Source organism: Lepidothrix coronata, unplaced genomic scaffold, assembly GCF_001604755.1.
Source record: "Lepidothrix coronata isolate B3197 unplaced genomic scaffold, Lepidothrix_coronata-1.0 Scaffold38, whole genome shotgun sequence".
Lineage (NCBI taxonomy): Eukaryota > Metazoa > Chordata > Aves > Passeriformes > Pipridae > Lepidothrix > Lepidothrix coronata.
The window spans coordinates 4,947,123-4,969,156 of NW_016690218.1; the positions used below are offsets into that span (position 1 = coordinate 4,947,123).

The window sequence follows — 22,034 nt, forward strand, 5'->3', positions numbered from 1 at the left end:
AGATACAAAACTATTTGTCGAGTTGCAGGTTTGCCAAAAATAAATGAAACCATTAATTACTACATTTTTTGAGCAGCTGTTAATGGATTGGGATAAGAAAACTGTACATTAGGCTACTGGTTAATTACAAGAACTGTAATTGTTTAATGTGGCTTTTGCGGAATGAAATTACGGTACCAGAGGAGGTAAATTCAGACAGTTTTTGAAAATTATACATGAAGACGTGCACTCACACTGCAGTAAAGCAGAGGAATGCATGGCTGTTTTACCAGGTGATTCACTTCTGCCATCATATGAACACATGTTCTCAACAAAAAATACTTTAAAAGAAAGTAATAATTAAACATGCTTTTTAATTCAAGTGTAAAATTACTAAAGGTAGTAAGTTAACGTCTTGTAACCCCAGAGCTAATAATGCAAGAGATTCAGATATAACATTAAAATCCAAATGTGTTTACATCATTAGAAATTAACAACTAAGCAGTTTTATCTCCTCTTTGGAGTGCCGTGAAGCAGTAACTGTACTGTTATGATTGGTGCTTAATAATATTTGCAGTTCCAGATTAAATTATGTGAATGTTTGAGGACACATTGCTTTCCTCCCCTGCTGTCACCCTCAGGGACAACATTATTCCATCAGTTTGGTATTATTCTTCACTGGGAAGGTTAAAAGATGGTGCCATTTTGGGAGAGGGCAATTCCTGATTGAGTTTTCTATACTGTAGCCTTATTTTTAGGGTCCTGAAAAGATTTGCATTTGGGAGAGGACAGGGCAATGGTAGTTTGATTGTTTTTTCAAAATGTAGCGAGTATGTGATGCTTTGATTTAATGGAAATCTTAAAGCCTCAGTAGTGGTTCATGAGTAGATTTAAAGTATCTATTGACTAAGTAACCTAGTTTAGTCTAGTTACTAGATGTTTTTAAAGTATCACCTTTTAACTCAATTTCCATAATGAGACCTTTGCAAAAGTAGCAGAAGTTTGGAACTGTGCTCTGTTTTGAAAATACATTTTTCCATGTGATCTGAGCATTTTCTTTGCATCTGTAATGCAAAACTGATTAAGTACAAAACCACAAGCTGAATTTTGTTGTTCTTGCACTAAAATCTAATATACTTTATAATAATGTACATAAATAAGCTGCTAAATAACAATGAAAATTTGTAATTCAAAATTGAATTCCAGGTACACATGAGTATGTTAACTCAGAGGAAGTTAATTTTTCCTGATTTTAAAAAATATGTATAATAAAAAATCAGATAACCACTAGAAATTATGTACCTCTGGATCCTCCTGATGTACTACCTGAATTGATTTTTTCCCCTGAATGAACTGATAGCAAATTTTCACTTTCAAGTACCAGAATTTTAGCACATGGTATGCTTCTCACACTCAGCTGCATTAGATTCTCTCTCTTGCTTTGTTTTTGCTTCACAGCTCAAGCTTTGTTTGTCTCAGCTTACCTGTTAAAATACTAACAGCATAAGGATAAAGTTACGTTGAAGACCCTTCCTGCTGTGTAAGGTGTGAGCAGGAGCTGTGCACAGTGCCTAGCATTGTAGTTCCACAGACTGTTTAACCTGTGGTTAGGCAGCACTGCAGTCCAAGGAGGTTGTTACGGAGTCTGGTTTTCCAGCACTCATTTGTCCCATCATCTCCCCCACCATAAGAAATTTGGGTTTGTCTCTATGTTTCACCACACAGACACGTGAAAGCTGGATAAGGATGAATAGCCATGCATGAAGGAAGGGTGGGTATACCTCTTTCTGGTTTTATTGTGCATTAAACTGTTTGTGCAATTTTTACATCGAGTTCCTACCAATCTCAAAAGGATCCCTGGATCTCATATATGCAAACCAGTATCCCCTGGTGCACTAAAATTCTGAGACATAGGCACACTGAATTCTATTCAGACTGATTTTCTGTAAGTAAACAAAGAGTTCAGAAGAAAATTTGGATAGAAAGAGAAGAAAATTTGTTTCAAATTAGGTAAAATTTTAATGTTTTTCTTTGTTGATATTTTGAAATTGTGATCATTTATTATAACAATACATTTTAGCCTGTCTGGAAACTACCACTGACTAACTGTCATAGACAAAAGGAAGCGAAGGACACTGATTTTTGAATTTCAGACTTATTTTTGCAAGTGTTAATATCACTAATTACTAAGACTAATTACTAATTACTAATTACTAAGTGAAGCTTTTACTGTTAAAGAATTTAGAAACTAAAAGGGACCAAAGGAAAAAAAGTCAGTGTTTTTTTAACTTTCTATTAGCTGCTCTCCTTTACTATTAGAAAGTCAAATTTTGCATTCGCTCCCGCACATTTAGACCTCTTGTACTCAATGGAGTTGTTTGGCAGTAACTGAAGCGAATGGGTGCAGAGTGTTAGGAAACATAATTTGCTTAACTTTCTGTCTTAGCTTTAGGGTCTCATCCTGACTTGCATACAATTACATATTTGTTTATCAGATTATTGACTGAATTATAAGTGAACCGTCTTGGCCAGACAATGAGATTGTTGGAAGAATTGTTTCTTAAGCTCAGTATTAAAAATAGGGAAGTGAAAGGGACTAAGGAGGAGAATGATGCTGGGGTCCAGCTGCAGAGCTGTTATTTTCTTGGAGCCAATTGGAAGGCAATAGGTTAAGGACTCACCAATGGTTGTAATATGACAAAAAGCTTCTGAATCACTAGTCTAGATCAAGGTCTGAATGGCTTATTAAAAATCATTACATTGTGCTGACTGTTTACCTATGTTAGTTGAAGTATTGGTTTCTTATAGTGGATCAAATTCATTCCAGTTGGCCATGCTTGCTCACCTTCCCAGCACAGAGTTGAATAAAGAAATTGGCTTCCAGGTTATGTTGAGTGCTTCCAAACTGATAAAGCATTTTCTTTCTTCCATTTTTGAGCCACTGTATTGCATATTTGGAGTTTTAGTGTTGCTTTTTGTCCCATACCCATTTTAAAAGTAAAAGAATTTGAGCACAACACTAATGTTTGCAATAATTTAAGATAACTCTATATGACTGTAATCCAGAATTTTAAGATGTGGTTTTTAAAGTCTTTTCAACAAAATATATTTATCCCATACTGAGTTTATTTAGTGAGTATCACACTTGGTAAACAAATATGTATCCAGAAATATCTGGAAGAAATAGTGTAGCTGAATAAACTATTGAGTCCTTCCATTAAAGTATCTGCTCAAGTCCATGTTTACTGCTTAAGTCATAAAGATATTCTCCAAGTCACTTCAGAGCTGTATCAGAGCCCATATCTCTGCAATATCAACAATGTTGTTTCAAGATGAAGAAGAAACCAAAGAATATTTGCTTTAGAATTTGTGAAACAATATTGTCCTCTAACAGGATGGTATTTTATTAGTGCAACCTATTTTCAAACTACATTTCACCATTGCATGAACATGAGCATTATTTTTATCAGGTGTTGCTTGACACTAAACAGTAGTGGAACTTGCTGCCAAAAATATTTAGAAATATTCTGAATGAAAATGAAATTTATATTCTGAATGAGTATAAATATTAATTTCCTCTATCGAAAATGTGAAATCATGTCATTTGTTGAAGAAAACTGAAAGTTTTAGCTATTTAATTTTTGACAGAATTGGATTTTTGGGGTATATTTCCTCAGTGTTCCTTGGTGACTTGTTTGTACACCAAGATATTGGTTTGGATTTGCCTTTGTGTAATTCATATACTTTTGATCAATTCCAACTCATGCCCAATTATATTACACTAAATTAACATAATTCAACAGATGTTGATATTTAAATGTTTTCTGGCATTCACATCTTGGACAGCTGTCTTAGAGCTTGGGGAAAAGGCAAACATTTAGAGTTAAATGCTGAACATATGCTTAAATTACTAATTAGAACCAAGAAAAAACAATGCATTATCCTTTCTGAGGGCAATAGGCCTCTACTACTGAACTGGTTTTTTTAGGAACTCGTTTCGCAAGTAAAGTGCAGAGGTGACTTGAGATTGGGTGTCAAAACATAGGTAGTGATACAAGTTTTTATTTTCCATCCTGTGTGCTAAAATTATGCCAGTGTGGTGTTGAATGTGTCGATTTGTAGAGTTCAGATAAATTTTGGAACAACTACTGTGTCTCAATGACAGAAGTGCTGAGAAACATAACAGAAAGGAATGTGTTAAGATATAGTATTAAGTGATGAGGTAATCTGGTGGGGCCAGGGGAAGATTGTATTCTAGTCATAATAGAATTGCACTGGGACTTTCAGTAATACAGGTATGTCACCCTTATGCTTGAAGTTATGTTGTGAACAGATTGGCATTGTATGAAAGGAGTTTGATAGAGTTGCATGGGTTTATCACATCTGTTTAAGATGTAATAAAAGGAAAATAAAGTGCATAGCTCTTCTGGTTAATGTAATGGTTTTTGCACTTGCAGAGGTAGTTGAAGCAATTTGTTATATGGATGATGTCATTCTTTAGACAAGTTTGAAGAAAAGCTTTACTGTTTGTAAAGGATGAGGAGGAATCAAGCGTGGAACTGATTTCACCTGAATGGTGTCTGAGAAAAGTGACATGAAGAGGAAAGCAAGAGAGTGAAAGAATGCCTTCTGAATTAGAATGGATAAGGAGCCATCCCTCTCTGATTGTCCATGGGGCACATGCATTACTGCATGTTGCCCTACTCTGGGCATTCAAATAAAGACCAGGGGCTGCATTCATGTTTTTGCCAAGCTCTGTACCACAAAGGAAAGAGGATATCTTTCCTTATTTTTTATATATTTAGCCATTATTTTTTATATATTTTTCCTCAAAAAGAAACGTGCCTTGCATATTTCTGTGTAATATTATGAAACCACCATGCATCTTTTCTCTGGTTGTATTGATATACATGCTAGAGACAAAGATTTAGTATTTGTTATACCTAGATAATACAGAATAGTCTTCCCAAATTTACAGCACCAATTGCCTGGTACTTGTATTTGGCACAATACCTTTTGATTAAGTCCATACTTCTGGAGACTCAGTCAAGTGGAAGTGCAGAATTTTACGTTCATCTTATTTAATTAGCTAAAAGTGTTATAGGATGTTTAGAAAGACATATATAATAGGGCTTTAATGGTGTTTACCTCTAAACTTATCATGTATCCCAGTGCTCTTGAAGCCATTGTCTGCTACTTGTGGTAATTTAGATACATACAGTGAGAGTTAAAGTTCATCTAAAGTTCACATAAGCTCCCTTATTTAAGCAGTGCTCATGGATGCAGTTCCACTGGCGACCAGATAACAGCAGAGTCTGCATTTTAAGCCACGTAGAAAATGGGATAGACTGTGCTACAGGTCCATTCTGTGTATGGACATGAGAATCATTTATGTGATATTTTTATGTAAAAGGTACTTAAATAGTGGGAGATTTGCTCAGACTATTCTTTGATTTTTATAGAGTTAAGCTGTTACACACATGCTGATTTTTTAAGTCATTTTATTGGCTTTCTTCTCTGCTCCACAATTGAGTTCTGTTTTTTCATTTTTAACTGCTGCTGTGAACATTACTTCCATTTCAGTTTATAAGAAATTGTCCAGTAATTTCAAGCTTAAGGTGAGTCATGGTCCTCACTGCATTCTGTCTTCAATCATATCCATATGAATATCTATTTTCTATCCATATTTTAAGACAGAACTGACAGTTTCAGTTAGATTTGCCCTTCAAAATAATTCTCTCAAGTCCCTTCTAAAATGCAAACTAGTCAACTTTTGCATTATTGTGATGTCTTGTGAAAGAAGTTCACATATAAACTTTTATCAAGCCTCTCTATTAGCTGAAGCATTCAGCAGTGATAAACTTGCAGAGTTCTACAGCCATCTGCAGGAATGCATTGATACTGTGGCAGAACGGGGTGTAACTGTTTGCTGTATGTTTGTTCCTCAGGTGAGAGAGATGCTAAGTGGAATATAATGGATAGGCAAGTACTGATCATTACCAATTCATCAAATTATGGAATAGAAATCAGTGTTCTTGAAAACATTGCATCATAATAATATGCTACATAGGATTTTCGAAGTTGGAGTACAGAAATTTGATAAATACTATTAAACAAAAAACACACTCTTCCACACCGGTCTTCGTTATTAACCAATACTTGTGTGCATCTTAGACAGAGAGTGTAAAACCATCACCTCCATCACTTACAACTAGTCTTAGCAATGTTGTAGTGTCATCTGGTAAGCAGTTTCACAATAAATATACTTAAGGGACAAAATCAAAATTAAGTTGCCTTCAGTGTTGTAACCATCAGCACAATTATAGTGCACCAATAATAGCAACTGCATTGGTATCAAATAAAGAAATGCAGTTTGCAGGGCAAGTGACAGCTGCTAACAGCAGACAGAAAAAGTAAAGTGATCGGCAGACTTGTTTTTACAATGAGACATATAAAATAAGCATGCAAATGTTTTGTATTTAATACACAATCGCACAGGATTCACCCTAGGAGATGACAGTCCCGCTAGTTTTGGCCACTGTGTTAGTGCCTATGAAGCCTATACTCACTGTATAAAGCTGTCTCCATTGCACCTTTCTGAAGAGACTGTAGAACAGTTACTGCATTTGAATAGGGTCTTTTAATCTTGGTGGAGAGGGATTGGGGGTTTTTGGTTTTGGTGGTGGGTTGGGGGTTTGTTTTGTTTTTTTACACCTGGATGATAGTGATTGCAGAAGCACGTAATAAACCAGAGGGCTAGAGCACGTGTTCAGGACTTTCTACTGTCCATTTTATTGTATTGTTCTTCTCAGTGACTGGACTGGTGAACTTTGAACTGGCAAAGGTGATAACTACTCGTGAAAGGGTGAAGAACAACTTCGGGTTCTCAGCTCAGAAGGTGGATTGCATTTAAATCAGCACAGCTGTAGGTTCCCCCACAGAACAAGATGTTTATTTGGAGAATTTAACCAAGTGGTCCATGGACTGCAAAGGTCAGAGTAGATAAAAATCTGACGTGGCCTCTTACAAATGTCTTGGAGAGGCGAATATGTGTAACTGCTGAAAAGGTACTCATCAAAAATATTTGCTTAATGAGCTATGAAAATTACAGAAAAAGAGATTGTGTTGTGTAGACACAAGTATAAACGTTTGGGAACCTTAAAGAGACAATTCTAGGCACGTTACCATAGTAAGGGCAACTACCTTGAAAAAAAATTGATAAACTGCAACTATTTAAGAAGGGAATAACAAAATTTCTGTCAGAGTGAATGTTTTACAAAAATGCATAGTGAAAATGCTTGTGAATTGCTTTACATGTCGTTGCTTCTATAAAAGTGTTTGCTGTCTCAAATCTGGTTTTGTGGGTCTTATTTATTATTTCAATAGCTTTTTTGTTATTGCTGCCTTCCCAGTCTGTCTTCATTTTTGAGGCTCTTATTTACCACATAGAAAGGGGACTCTAAACACTGTGTGCAAGATGAAAAATGAATAAAAATTGACAGCGGCTTTTCCAGTGTTTTGTTTAATACGTTGAGGCATGACACAACAACAACAAAACAACAACAAAAATTCTTGGCATGCTAGTGTAAGTTCACACCAGCCTGGCTTTTGCAGCCCTCTTATTTCCCTCTGCCACAACTTTGCCGCTGCTATGACACTTGCAGGCCTGCTCGGCCGTGGTGCAGCTGATGCCCTGTCCATGCTCATATTTTTCTTATTGACAGTGAGTGTTCTTGCCAAACGCCAGGGACCATAGTCACATCTGTTTGTCTCCCAAGCTTGTCTGAGGCTGCTTGGGAACACTTTTTATCCAGAGGGCAGCTTTAACTAGGCCTAATACTCTGAAAAGCCTCTATTTGTAAATGCATACAATGAGGCGACAAGTTCCTGTTGTCTTTCCTTAAAAATTATTCCATTTGACACTGCTTGCTCCAGTCCCTGTCACCAGCACGTCAAAAGCCAGGTTTTCAGGCAAGGTGGTCTTAACAAGTTTTATTTTTTCCCTAATAAAATGCCTAGCTTCCCTCCAGAGCACTATTTATAAATGATAGCTGGAAGCAAGCTAGGGGTAAGTAGAGAGAAGTCAGGCAAATAGCTTCCTTCCTTTCTGTAATCTGCGCTCTTCTGATTTAATGCTAAGAAACATAATGCTGAACTTAGCCTGATTGAGGGTCAGAGTTCTCCCTACTTTATAATACCCCCATTACAGGCATTTCAAAACGTACCGTGCAGCTTCAGAATACTGCTTCTTTTTGTCTAACCTGCCAGTTCCAGAGCAGTAATAGTTCTTGTCTGATCCTCTTAAATAAATAAATAAATGAATGAATAAGAGCTTTTTGTTTTGCTGTGGTCTACATTGGCAGAGCATATCAAATGTTAAGCCCTGGCAAAGGCAAATGACGCTTTAGAGTCGCAAGTTAGCTGAACGTTTGGTGGTAGTGGCCATAAAACTGGGTCTGACAAAGCTTAATTGGTACTCTAGCATTTTGTTATTTATTTGTAGTGTACAGAATTTTCAACGACAACAAAGAAATACCCACTCTCACCTTGGCTGGTGATTGGGTTGTTGTGCTCGGCAAAGGCGAATGATTCATTTATGCTGAAGGAACAAGGCTGCCTTTCAGACATTCATTGATTTTAAATTAAAAAGTAACTGCTATGTTCTACATGAAGGGTGACAACAATAACAAAGTAGTCCTTACTTAGTGTTATTTGTTGCAACTCCATTCCGTGTGCCTGGAGGAAAAGTGGGGAGACCCCAGTACCATAATCTTACAGATCAATAATCTAGATATCTCAATGTAGTGTAACAGATAATCAATTCTGGTGAAATAACTCAAACGCTGCTCACTGTTACTGCTGTGGCTCAGGTCTTCAGGTTCAATTGCCTGACTTTATTAATTTTTATCTTTCATCCTACTTGTATTTCTGAAGACTTTCCCCCTTTTTCATTCAGAAAACAAGAATTGCACACTGTAGAACATATAATTTATCACACAACTTATCCTGCATGTTTGATTCCAATGTTAAATACTGATCTATTGATGATCAAACATCTGAAATGTTTTTTGTCTAATAATTTTTTCCCTATTTTGAATTTAAGTATTAATTTTCTTTATCATACAATCAGTTATGAAAGGGTTACACTTATTGATTTCTTTTTAAATTTAGTACTAAAAATTATCACCCCGTTAATATACTGTTTCAACTGTGTTCAGTTTCCAAATGTTAAAATAGGATACAATTTCGGCTTAGAATTACAAGGAAAACATCTGTCTTAAAAACAGTGAGAAATAAATGTTGAAATAGGGGTTCACTCTAGGTGAAGCTAGAGTGCACTTCTCTGTGAAACTTGAGTTTCTTGGAATATTTTATTACTTAAACGCAAGCACTGTGGTACTTGTTAATTTATTGTAACTTTTTAGAAAAAATATGCAGAGGGTTGTACATTGCCATCTTATTCATCAAGGCATTGTTGTCACTCTTTTACATTATTGAGCAGATCTGAGGTCTCTCAACATTATATGACCATTTGTTATTCATTTAGAAACAGCACAGCTTTAAAAAGTTTATAAATGCAGTAAAGGGTAAGTCATATATCCACACTGAAACCAGATCCCATGAGTGACAGATTGTTACTATGCTACAGTAGATTGTCAGATGCAATTGTCACCTTGTAATTTTATCAAAATTCACTACACTTCTGTGGTAAGAAACACCGTTCTCAGTAACATTTATGGAAACATATTAAAATTGTGCAGTTCAGAAATCACTGCATTTTTCCCCCCTTCTGTTCTAGTTCTTACAAAAAAAAAATGTCAGCTACATATATGCAATTCTGCAGGCACTGTACGTTATTTAAGAAAAATACTAACTATAATTGTCCTTCAAGACTCTGTTCCAAAATTCATCATTTGAAAATTCCACATTTGCCCTTTTCTGTGGTACCTGACTTCTAATAGCTGTCTTTAATGTGTAGGATTTGCTTGTTTGCCATCCTCTGCAGCTGCACCGATTTTCCAGTCTCCAAGTGTAAGCTCGTAATTGTTTAAGGAGTCTACCAGATAGTGCTTCCACAGTATTCTCACAACTTGGCAGTGAATTAGAATAGGATAAATTGCTGTGCTACAAGTTTATTTCATGCACATTTGAAGACTTCACTGTTTCATGTTTTCTCATTCATTCTTCATCTTACCTTTAAAAAAAATTGATAATATTTTCCATGTAATAAATGCTACTCTGACAGTCAAGCATTACTAGCCAATTGATAACCTACAAACAGTATTGTGATCTCTTTAGATAATTAATCTTAGCTATTTTCCTGTCAGGAGCAACAGTGTTTTTGTTTTATGTTGAGCTAGAAAGATTGCCAGTTTTGAAAATTAAAAAGCATTCCCTTTATATTTATATTTATTCATTCCGGTAACAATTTATGATGTTGCATTTAGATACTGAGTGCTTGTCAACAAACATAATTATATTTCTATATAAACAAGATTGGTGGCTTGACTGTGCAGCTACATCTTGGTTGAGAATGTTTTGATATAGGTTCAGATTATACAAGCTGTGTATTTATGTGGCAGTTTTCTTCCTTTGTTAATAGTTTTCTCCTATAATTACTTGCAGGCAAACCAGTGTACATTTGGGATCATTGTGCATGGGAGACATCAAGCGGAGAAGGAAAGCTGCTCCCCTGCCAGGACCCACAGGTAACCAATTTCCCTGGGACAGAGCACAAACCACAAGATGTTAAATCTCTAAATACAAAGCAGTAGGTCAGTGACCTGAGGAAATGCTTGATAAATTCAGTAACTTCCCATATAACTTAAGAAATGTTCTATCCTTATTTATTAATAGAGATTAAGAAATAAATAGGCTCTCTTCATTCTCCCTCAAACATTTCCAATTTCCAGTCCTTTGTAGCACAGCACTTCTTTAAAGAGAATAAATCTTTCTTCATGTACTGAGACAGCAAAGATTACTGCTTATGTCTCTCCAAGCATTACAAGGAAGGAGACATAAGGTATCTTTTTTCTGTGTGGAATGCATATGAATGCTCTAAATACCCTGCACAATAAAGATAGGATGTGTATTCCTGGGCAAACAGTTGAAAATGTGGTGATAAGTCTGTGAAACACAGCTTTCAAATTAGTGCTGTAGATTAAACAGGAAGCACTTGCAAGCACATTTGTGAAAGATTTTTACAGATGCAAGGTCACAACCATTGGATGCATTTTGCTGATGTCACAGCTGCGAAATGACTTTTTCAATACTTAGCAGTGATTTATAGGACTCTCATCAGTTTGTTATGTTAATTATATATGTGCATACTGGAAAGATTAGGTTTTGTGTCTGCCCATGTGAGATTTTTTATATATTGCTAGTATGGAAATCTGGTTTGCATGTCCTAGTCATGTATAAATTACTATAGCAACATTTGCAACACATAGAATTCTTCAAATATATTTTAAGTAGATGTCTTTAGAGAAGCGTAGTATTTGTATTCTGACTGAATTCTCTCTCCTGAAACTTCTTTGCTTCAAACCTCAGTGGCAGAAACAGACCAGGAATAATATTAAAAATGTTATAAAGGCACCTTAGTGGCAGCAGTATGAAAAAAAGAGAATCTGTGGGTCAGCTTCTAAGACTCTGAACATATGTGAAGTGAGAAAGAAAAATACTTAATGGCTGAAGAGAGAATAATATAATTATTTCTACAAGGTGATTTTCACTTCACAACTTTCAAGTACTAGAGGATGTCATTTTGTACTGAGAGGGTATCAAGTATCATGAAATTAATTTTATTATTCATTTTACCTTGGGCTTTCAGCGTTCAGAATTTTATTTTACAAGTTGGCTCCTCTGCGTAACTTTGCAAAGCCAATATTTTGATACTAAGGCAAATATGTGGTCATTCAATGTTATGAATCCATATATTCACAATTTTAGAGATTGTTTTGCCCCAAAGTTTGCCTTTATGTGAAGAGCGACCGAGAATAATAGTGGATAAAGGTATCATATGAGGTAACTTTTAACTAATGTGCTTTTTTTTTTCCAAGTTCAAGGTAATCTTTTCAATTTTGTTCTGGGCAGAAGGATTGAGATTGTTCTTCTTTCGGTAGTTTTAGTTAACTAAGATATAGCAATGGGAGGACTAGATTTTATGTAGAAGAATTTGTGAACTATTTTTTTAAAGAAAGAACCAAAATTATTTACATGAACAAAAGTTGGAAATGAAAAAAGCATTCTCCTAATAGGTGTCCATATTTAACACTGTAGTGAAACCTGAAAGGCTATCTGTAAATGAATCATTAACTGCAAGTGTTTTCTTCAACTATATGAGTGGCAAATCAGCAAAGTTTCCCCTAATACGAGCCAATGTGTTGATAACAGTATTTTTGAAATTGTCATCTGCATTTGAAAAAAATTACTTTGGTGAATTAATTCTTGTAGTGATATGCACAGTGTTGAAAATGGTCATTTATATATTTAGCTTCAGTAGTACTGATGGGAATGACTGGCGATCCTAACGAGGTATCGAAACGTTCCCTGGTTTTGAGTCTCACAAGGGTAGCACCTGCTACTTTCAGACACCTTACAAAGCCATAGACTTTTGTAGCAAGCAGTGTGATTGGTTAAACATTTATTAATTGTGACAAGAACACCCAATTTATTTCAGTACTCCAGCTTATTTACTGCTCTTTCACCTTTGTATTTTGTATTGAAAAAATAAAATGAATATTGATAGAGTTAGATATTGATTTCTAAATTTATAGCCTGTTCTCAGCCTGCAGTCAAAGTCACATAGCAATAGGTTTTTGTATATTAGTAACAAAGGATGTAGCTTTACTTGTACAGCATTGAGAAACTATTGAAGCAAGAAAGTTTGAGCAGCACAGAGCATTTTATAGTTTTGAAAATGTCATTTGTAAAGGTGAAAAAAATATATGTTAAAAGCAATGAATAAAATGGGAGACAATATAGGCATGGATGGTTAGGAGCTGACAGTAGTGTCATGTTCTGTCTTTTTTAACTAAGATAAATTTTCTGGTTTGTGGATGTTTGATATATCCCATCTGTGTATTATTGAACCTACATAGTTAATTAACTAAAACCCAGTACTAGTAAAAATTGTTTACTTCCTACAATTCAAAAATTAGGTGTTGGACATCTTAAATACTTTTTTGCACAACTTCTTCCATGAAACAGATATTATTTCAGTGATTGTGTTCACATCTGGGACCAGGTCATTCCCAATGACCTTATGCACCCTCCAACTACCCCAGAGGTAGAGCTGTTTCATGTGACACCCTGATATATTCCACTGCAGCAATGCAGTGCTCTCAAGTTTTTATAAAAACCTCTTAGACAAACTAATCCATTGTCGTAGAAATAGCCCTACCAGAACTGGGTCCAGTTTAATGTCAGTAATAACAAAACAACAACAACAAAATTTTTATGCAAGAGAAAGGACATTCTTTGCAAAGTATTGTTACTACTTGAAACAATACTTTGGGAACAAATACTTGAACAATACTTGAAACAATACATTTATTGGGAATATTTACAGTAATTTCAGTGTTAGATTATTTAGTTTGTCTCATATCAAACCAGTAGGTGCTACAGAATATTAGATGCCATACACTGAATATGCATTTTCCCCAGTTCCTTTCCAATTGACTATCTTCTTCTGTACAAGCTTTTCTTTTTATCATCTCATGTTAAATCCTTGATATTATTTAGATTTTTTTTTTTTAGTAACTAACCTCTAAGTCTTAAATTTTGGAAAAAATCATCAAATTCTGCTTTATATCTGTGGGACGCTAGTAACTTAATTTACAGTTTGTAGAAAGTGTGATTCAGAACAAAAAAAGTCAAGTTTCACTTTTATGCCTTGTCAATAACCATTTATTTTTATTTCAAAACATTCTTTTTACTCTGATGTCCCATTGTGTGCTTTACAGTTTGGAGTAGTGTTGAAAACCAATTATAAAAAGAGAAAGCTATTTTGTACTTTAAATATAGATAAATTACTGTGAATGTTATGGGCACTTTAATATTTACATTTTGCAAAAGCAAATTTCAGATGTCATTTTCTTTATCTAGTTGGCATGTTGCATGCACATGCTACACTTCAGGCTGGTACTGATTGAAATGACCAAGTTAAAAGTCTCATTTTAAAGAATGTGTTTTAATGAAAAATATGACAGATTCTTAATTACAGCAGAAATACTGAGCACTGCTGTAATGCCGTCATGACTCACTTTAACAAGGTAATCAAAAGGGTACATGTTTTCATTCCTTTTTAAAAATTGCCAGCGGAACAGCTAAGCAAACTATTTTGCTGATGCTTAATGTGTCGGTGATTAAAAATCAGACCTGAATATCTGCAGTACCAAAATGATGATTTGAAAAAGATTGTGATTACGGTGTGATAACAGAGGTGGCTGAGGCTAAGTTTGTGGTGAAGGTCAATTTAGTAAAATAGTTGCAGAGGAAAGGTAGATTTTTGGGTACTTGGATGAACTGACTGTAAATTTCTGAAACTCTAGATAAACTATTATATGCCTACTTTCTTTTTGACTTGATTCACTGCTTTGCTGCCTGCTAAATGTATAGCTCCATATGCAGAAATCCCTTGTCACAGGTCAATACAACATTGGGATGTGTTGTGAACACTTTCCCTTATTGCATTTTGACATTTCTTATCCTTACTGCCGAAGTCCTTTCTGGCATACACATCATGCCTGCTTGGTAATCCAGCCTGTGGACACTCATTTTTCTTTGGTTGGTTTCTGCAATAGATTAAACTTTAGGGACTTCTCTCTGTTTGCTTCTTCTACCATATTGTCTGACTGAAGTAGATACAAAATTATAAGATCGCAGAATGCCATGCAGTATTGGAAACTGCCGTCCCTTCAAAGCAAAAGGCTTTTCGTGTTGAGCTTGAGGTGACTGGTTCAGGCAGGGACTCTTACATACCAACACCAGAATAACAAAGAAAGTTCAGTAACAAGCCTTAGAAGACCCACAATGCAACAAGAACCAATTTATACTGGAAAATTCCTGATGGTTTTCTCGTGATCTAGAGATAAGACAATATTCTGCAAGCTGTATGCACAGCCATATAAAGTCAAGAAGAAATGTTCAGGTTGATAGAAGATGACTGTACCTGCCTTTTCTAAGTGCTGTTGTCTTCTGAAAAGTGAAAGCTTAAAAAATAATTCCCCAAATTACTCTGGGAGTCTTTCCTAAGATAGCTGTTTCTGGTTGTGGAAAGCATTCAAATTGCCTCCACTGGGAGCTAAACTTGATGATCCTCTTGGGTTCCTTCCAGCTTAAGATATTCTATGATTTTATGGATTATTTTTTTTTTTTATTTTACTTCACTTTCAAGAATCATAAACTAGCTTAACAGAGAATATCACCAATGAGAGCATCCTTAATGCGGAGGAAATTTCTGCAAAAAAAGGCTAAACCAGGCATTTTTTTGCACTTTCCAAAGGTATGTTTCATTAAACAGTTGTACCCTTGAGAATAGCTTTGAATGAAACTGAGAGGTGCCAGTAGGGAGACTCATTCTCAAGGGCACTTATGTGCTCTTGCAAGTTCTGCACATTCTCTGCCAGGTATCATCAGAAAGTGGTTCCCCACAGAGACGAACCACCTCCATTTCATTTGCAGTTTGTTGGAACCATCACCTCTTTTAGATGGGCTAATGTACATCCTGTAGTTTTCCTAGAACTCAACCAATGGAAGAAGTACCTGATATTTCTGTCAGTCTGTTTTAGGTTGGTAATACCAAAGGACTTTTGCTAACCACAGATAATTTGGGAGTTAAAATGTGCAAGGGGGAAATATGTGTAGTTTTTCCTCAGTCAACATAATTACCTATCCTAGTTCTCCACAACAACCTCTCAGTCGATGGTGACTAGTTTTTCTTTCTCCTGAGGGAATAGGGAGCACTCCTGTAGATAGTCCCTGGTATAGCTTGTGCAAAAATCACTTTTCTTGAAGGTTTTTCAGCATATAATTTACTTTTTGAATAAGGAAGCTTTATGCAGAAGGTTTTTGGCACTTCAGAGAAATAAAAATACCTGTTTAGGATGTCAGAAAATGAAATTCATTGATCAGGTTTCCAGTGCAGGTAAGTTTGGATTTCTGTTTTCCGTCTATACTGTAAAAGCTTTGCAATTGGTGTAAAAGTTTTAGATAAAACCTGTTGTACATACTTGTCATACTTTGGGTTTCACAAAGAAAATTTTTGCTTTGGATTTCCACTACAACGAGAGGAAATTTGGATTTATTGATTATAAGAGTTTACCTTTCAGCCTATATATTGACACTGCCAATGCTGATGTAATAACTAAGATTCATGTTCTGATGCCTTCATTACTGACAGAGGGATCTCAGTGAGCATTGTTTGCATAAATAAATAGGCAAATGGTTACCTAACCCATAGTAAAAAATATGCAGATATATTTGTCTAGGATTAATTAATTAATATTCATTTTTAAATTAAGATAATTTGACTGAAGATAATGCTTCAACCACATAGACACAGAACAGGAAATAGCAGTGGAACTTCACCTCCAGTATCCTGCCAATCCATCCCAACTTGAGTTAGGGTCAGATAGAGCTACAGTGATATGCATAGTCCTAATAATCAGCTTAATCCTCCATCATTCTGCTGAAATTAACAATAACTGTGCTCTCCAGCTTACTCCACAATATTAATGTGATTTAAATCCTTTCCCTGTGGGTTTCAGTGTAAGGCTGCAAGTCTTTTGTTAAAAGTCAGGGAATGCACATGAGACGGGATCAATTTTGCTGAATTTTGAGGGGTTTGAACAGAACTCTGAAATGTTCCTCAGTGAGAGTGCTTCTCCCAAAGTGCCATCCAGTGACAGTGTTTTTGTCATCACAGACAACTGACCTCCTTTGGACCCAAGTGAAAAGTCAGTATTGGGTATTCAAGAGATTCCACTTACAGAGGGGTAAATGGGAGTCTAATGATACTGACTCTTCCAACCAGTTTTAGTAGTCATAAAGACTGAATGGGCATGATGTTTTAACTCCACACACAGTGTAGTCCAATAAAGAATGGAAAGAGAAGAGCACCTGCAACTCCAATTCCAAGTGATCTGTTACTGGATAACCAGTTGTACCTAAAATTCACTGTCTCGGTTTTCATGGGTGTGTGAATTCATGTTTATATATTCAGGAGAGTTGAAAATGGATTTAAATCTAGAGTCTATGCTGCAAGAAGGAGTGCATTCACCCAGGCCACAATTATGTGACTGTTCCTTTAATACTCCTTGTGACAGGGCAGTAGGAATGAAACTATGGCAGTGCAGATATTAACAAATGGATGCAGGGTAAATGTGGAGGTTTCCAGCACCTGCTGAAATCATAGCTATGTCCTCTCTGCTATTCTTATCTCTCTGTTAGCTAGAATAAAATTCAATGCAAGCAGATTCACCTGAACTATAATCATTCTAGGGTTATTCTTCAGACAGTCTTAGATAGCTGAGTGTGAGTGATGTGTAAAGGTCTGGTATAATAATGCAGTCTCAAATATTAGCTAAAATTTTCATAGCATTTTCATAGCTGAGTTGTTTTAGTTTGGGGGGGGGTGTTTTCTTTTTTGCATATACAACCATAGTATACTGAATTTTGAAAACCACTGTAGGTACTGATTTTTAAAATTACCGTATGGGTGTTGGCTGTGCTTCTGATGCTGTCTGCACAATTATCCAAAATAATTTTAAGAACATAAACATCTAGGCAGTCTGATTCCCATTTTGCTAGTTAGAGCTGGCATAAAAAGATAGACTACAGCAATATATTATTCTGATTGCATTCCTTGTAAAATTGTCTTGTGTATCAGGATCAATCCCTACTGTTCTGAGCTCATCTGTGTGATAGGAGTCAGAAAAGAAAAAGAATAGATGAAATATTAAATGCTTTCAGAAAATGAGGGAGAAAGTGCACTGGCTTTTAAAGAGAAGCAGCATGTATCGTTTCTCCTTCCATTGGCTGTTTATCCAACATCAATACAACACTTTAGGAGCCAAATTACTAAACAAGCTGCCAATTAGGCTTGCAGTCAGCTGGATAGATTAGTGGCTAAGAGAGGCAGATACAAGATTTTCATCTCTTGAGCCAATTACGCAAGTGAATTACCATCCACAATGCTCCTTGGAAGATTTGAGGTAGAAAGACTGACTCTGCTGTGATAGACATAAGTGAGATCCAGGGTAGGGGGTAAGGGTTAGCAGGCCATGTATTGCAAAAATTACCCAAGCAAAAAAGAGATCCTTCTAGGAAAGGATTTAAAGGATTTAAGGCTGCTGGGAGCGATAGAAGAGGAAATAATAGTTGTGATATGCTCTGCGAAGGCATTGCTGTTCTGCTCACAAGTCTTAATCATATAAAAGAAAGATGAAAGGGCAAGACTATATTTATGTAGTGTCATTTTCTCAGAACTGTTTAAAAACCCGTTTTCTTAACATCAAAAATAGTTCAGTGCCAGAGACGAAATTCCTTCACTATGCCTTCATTTGTTTCTTCCAACTGGGGAGGGGGGAACCAAACCACATTTTCTTAAAAAGGGTTATCTGAAGATTGAACCTATCTGTATTCTGATTTTATTCAGACCAATATAAACCAAACATGCTTGATGTTTGTCTTATCCAGCAATTGGACCATACAAATAAATATTGTCACAATAGTGGTTTATGGGGTCACAGTTCCTTTATTATTCTATAATGCACGATAACTTAAATGTTGAGCTTTTAATTTTTAGAAGCATTTTGCAAATAAAATGGATCTGTCAAATGAAAGCTGTTCATAGGCTCATTTGTTTCCTGATGAGAATGTTGTACACTGGTGTAACATTGTTTCTTAAACATGAAGCAAATTTAAAAGCTGAACTTTTGCAAGCTGCTGTATCCAAAAATGATTAAACAGATGTGAAGCCTGCAGCAGCATTAGACCTCTGATCTGATTTTAGCTTACAGATGGAATTAAATTAATTCATGGCAATCACTGTAAAATCAAGGGTATGGCACTGAATGCTAGTGTACTGTTTAACCAGGACATACCTGTCTCAACAGCTGTTAAGAAAAAATTACATACCTTTATTTTTCATTGAAACCTGCCTTTAATGCCATCATAAATATCATACCAAAATTAAACAAATGTGATGAGTTTTTTGTTTTCCCCTTCCCAGTTTTGTCACTTATTCCTCATAGGTTTCATATCCCATGTATGTAAGGTCATATGCATCATACATGTAGACCTTGAGGTGTGTCTATTCATATACACAAAGGTTTGAGGATGGCCTTTTTTTCTTTCAATTGGCAGTATTCCAAAAAGAAGGAGCATAAGTGAGGGTATTTCACAGTGTTGTCTTTTCAAAGAAGTTACTGTTCCTCCTTACTTGTGTAATGGCAGTCACTTCTACATACAGAACATTCACCTAATAGATCAGGAACCAGTTGTTACGGTTGCTAAAAACATTTTCAGTCTACAGAAAGAAAAGGCTCTGCACAGCAGATTTCTGCAAATTACTAGTGCAGAGAATTCCTTGTAACTCCTGGAACCCCAGAAAACCTCATACAGCAATAACCTTAGAAAAATGTCCCTCCAAGTTTTTTTTTTTTAATCTGATTTTGCACAGTTATTTTTTGTGGGACGACGCAGTGGGTTGATTTTGCTCTTGCTCCTGGGTGGGTCAAGACTGAACACGTCCCAGAGGTAGCACAGCCGTTTTCAAGGCCACTGTGCTTGGACCGTTCTCTCTAACAGGCCCTACTGGCTAGTCCAAGAAGTGCCATAGGCATGAATTAAAAACTGAACTTGAAGATGAATATTGCAAGGACAATTACTGCTTTTAATTAGAAAATAAAAGCCCAAAGCACAGGAATGGGGGTCGGGGGAATAGCACACAGTGTAGCGTGATTTTTAAGAGCTCTCTCCTGTCATGCAGTCAATCAGCAATGCAAATGTTTTTTTTTTTCCCCAATTGCTGATTGCTCATGAAATGGAGGAAGGGGGCAATACCACTATCCATATTCTTTGGATTTAAGTACAGTATGTTGCATTATAGGTAAATTTTTCAAATGATGGGTGAAAATTGGAGGAATATTAAAGACAGATATAGATAGTACTTATATAGCAGCTGACTATACTGCAAAAGAATGGTCTGCATATATTAAACATTTTTCACAATTCAAATAAGAGCTATCCATATTCACCTCATTTACAAGGAGGAGTAATTAGTCAATTAGTAATACAGGCAAAATGGCTGGGGGTATGGTTTTGCCTTATTCTTGCCACAATACAAAACCTTCGAACACTTTATTCTTTGGACAGTGTATGTTGTTTGACTGTTTGCCCAAAAGTGGATTGCGAAGCCAAGTTTACTGTGGTTTCTCTTTTCTCTTCTCTTTCTTTTTCTTTTTTTTTTTTTTTAATATGGTGCCATACAAGAGTAAAACAGAACTCTGAGGGAGAGCTTCAGCTCTTAACAGGAGATAGAAAAGTATGTACAGTGGAGGGGAAAATAGTTACAGTGTACATTCTAGAAGTACTTAAATGTCTTCAAAAACAAATTATTCCAATTATCCTGTCACAAAAAAAAATTGAACTACTTCAAAAGGTATCAAAAATAGAAACAGCAGTTTACTAAATAACATGTCAGGGTACAGATTGTTCTTTCATATATCTTCTTTGTGAGGTTCCTCTCTGGCTGTCTTGTGAATTGAAATTCATACAGAAAGGTACATCTGTTACAGGAAAAGGTCTATAGGTTTTTTCCCCTAATAGACTAACAAAAAAGCTGTTTACATTGTGTCAGTCTATGCCTTGCATACCATTCCAGCAGCATTGCTGCTTTTGCCTAAGCAGCATTATGAGTGGTTTAATGTTTCCAGTTTTCAGATGTCATGAAATACACTCTTTCCTGTGGATCTGTTGGATCTTTCTTCCCCTTTAAGTTTCCCCCTTAATTGTTCCACAGACATTTACTGGAATGATGGTTCGTTTCTTATCATCCCTTCTCACTAAAACCGGACCAAAACTTCCAGGATTTTACCTGTGAGGCTTACCATAACTTTTGTTGAACAGTACCCTTTTTTCTTTCCCTTTTCTCTGAGTTGGAAAATTGTAAAGGAACTAGGAAGGTTGCAAAGCCTGTGTTGTGTATGCCAGGCAGTGCCAGGGACTCGTCTGTATAAAAATTGCCTCTGCCTGTGGGGGCCTGAAAAGAAAGGAAGTCTTGGACATTGAATTTTGTTCTGGTCAGTTCAAGAGGAACCCTCTCGGGGACTTGAGGCTGCTGACTTAAAAGCCTTTATTTTAAGCCTAGCATTAAGCATAGCTTCAAACCAGTATTAAAGGATGCCTTCCCTCAATGCACTCCCTTTTTTCTTTGACTCAGGAACTGAGATAGTGGAAAGCTGTCTGCCTTTTATGTAGCCAGTGTTTTACTGAATATGAACAAATCTATAGTGGATAATGCTGGAGTACTGCAAGTTCATCATCATAATCATCATGAGGTTTTTAATGTGCACCTCTTGTTTTTAATTTCTGTCTGTGTATGCGGTTTCTACTGTGGGGCTTTGCTTTTTCTGTGTGAGTGTTTGATAAATGAGGCTTTTCAGAAGCTCATGTTCAACTTTTCTTGTGTTCTTGTTTAGTAAGTTAATATAATGAAAATCCAGATGCTTATCAATGGTAAATTCTTGACTGAAGACATTATAGTCTTCAAAAACCCAAAACCATAGTCTACAGTATTTTTCAAAAATTAGCAGGCCAGAATAAATAGGTAGATAAATAAACAGGTAGTTTTGGAAGCTGAGGACATGGAAGGGGTTTTTTGTTCTGTTGTCAGAGGAAGGGAGATGTTGAATAATGCTAGAAACAAAATCCAGCTGCCTACATGCAACTGTTTGTGTTAGTTCAACGTCACCCCTTTTTAAAATTGTTTGCATGGTGGAACTTGATAACTTTTAATACAGATTCTTGAAATAAGTATCATTTGTATCCCT

The 22,034-nt window shown here is 36.0% G+C and overlaps 1 protein-coding gene across 1 annotated transcript in view; it reads left to right on the forward strand.

Moving 5' to 3' along the window:
* GPATCH2 (G-patch domain containing 2) overlaps positions 1-22,034 on the forward strand; it is a 120,808-nt gene that overhangs the window by 97,654 nt on the left and 1,120 nt on the right. The window contains exon 9 of the mRNA XM_017812950.1: positions 10,606-10,688. Coding sequence (XP_017668439.1) covers positions 10,606-10,688 — 83 coding nt within the window. The remainder of the gene's footprint in view (positions 1-10,605; positions 10,689-22,034) is intronic.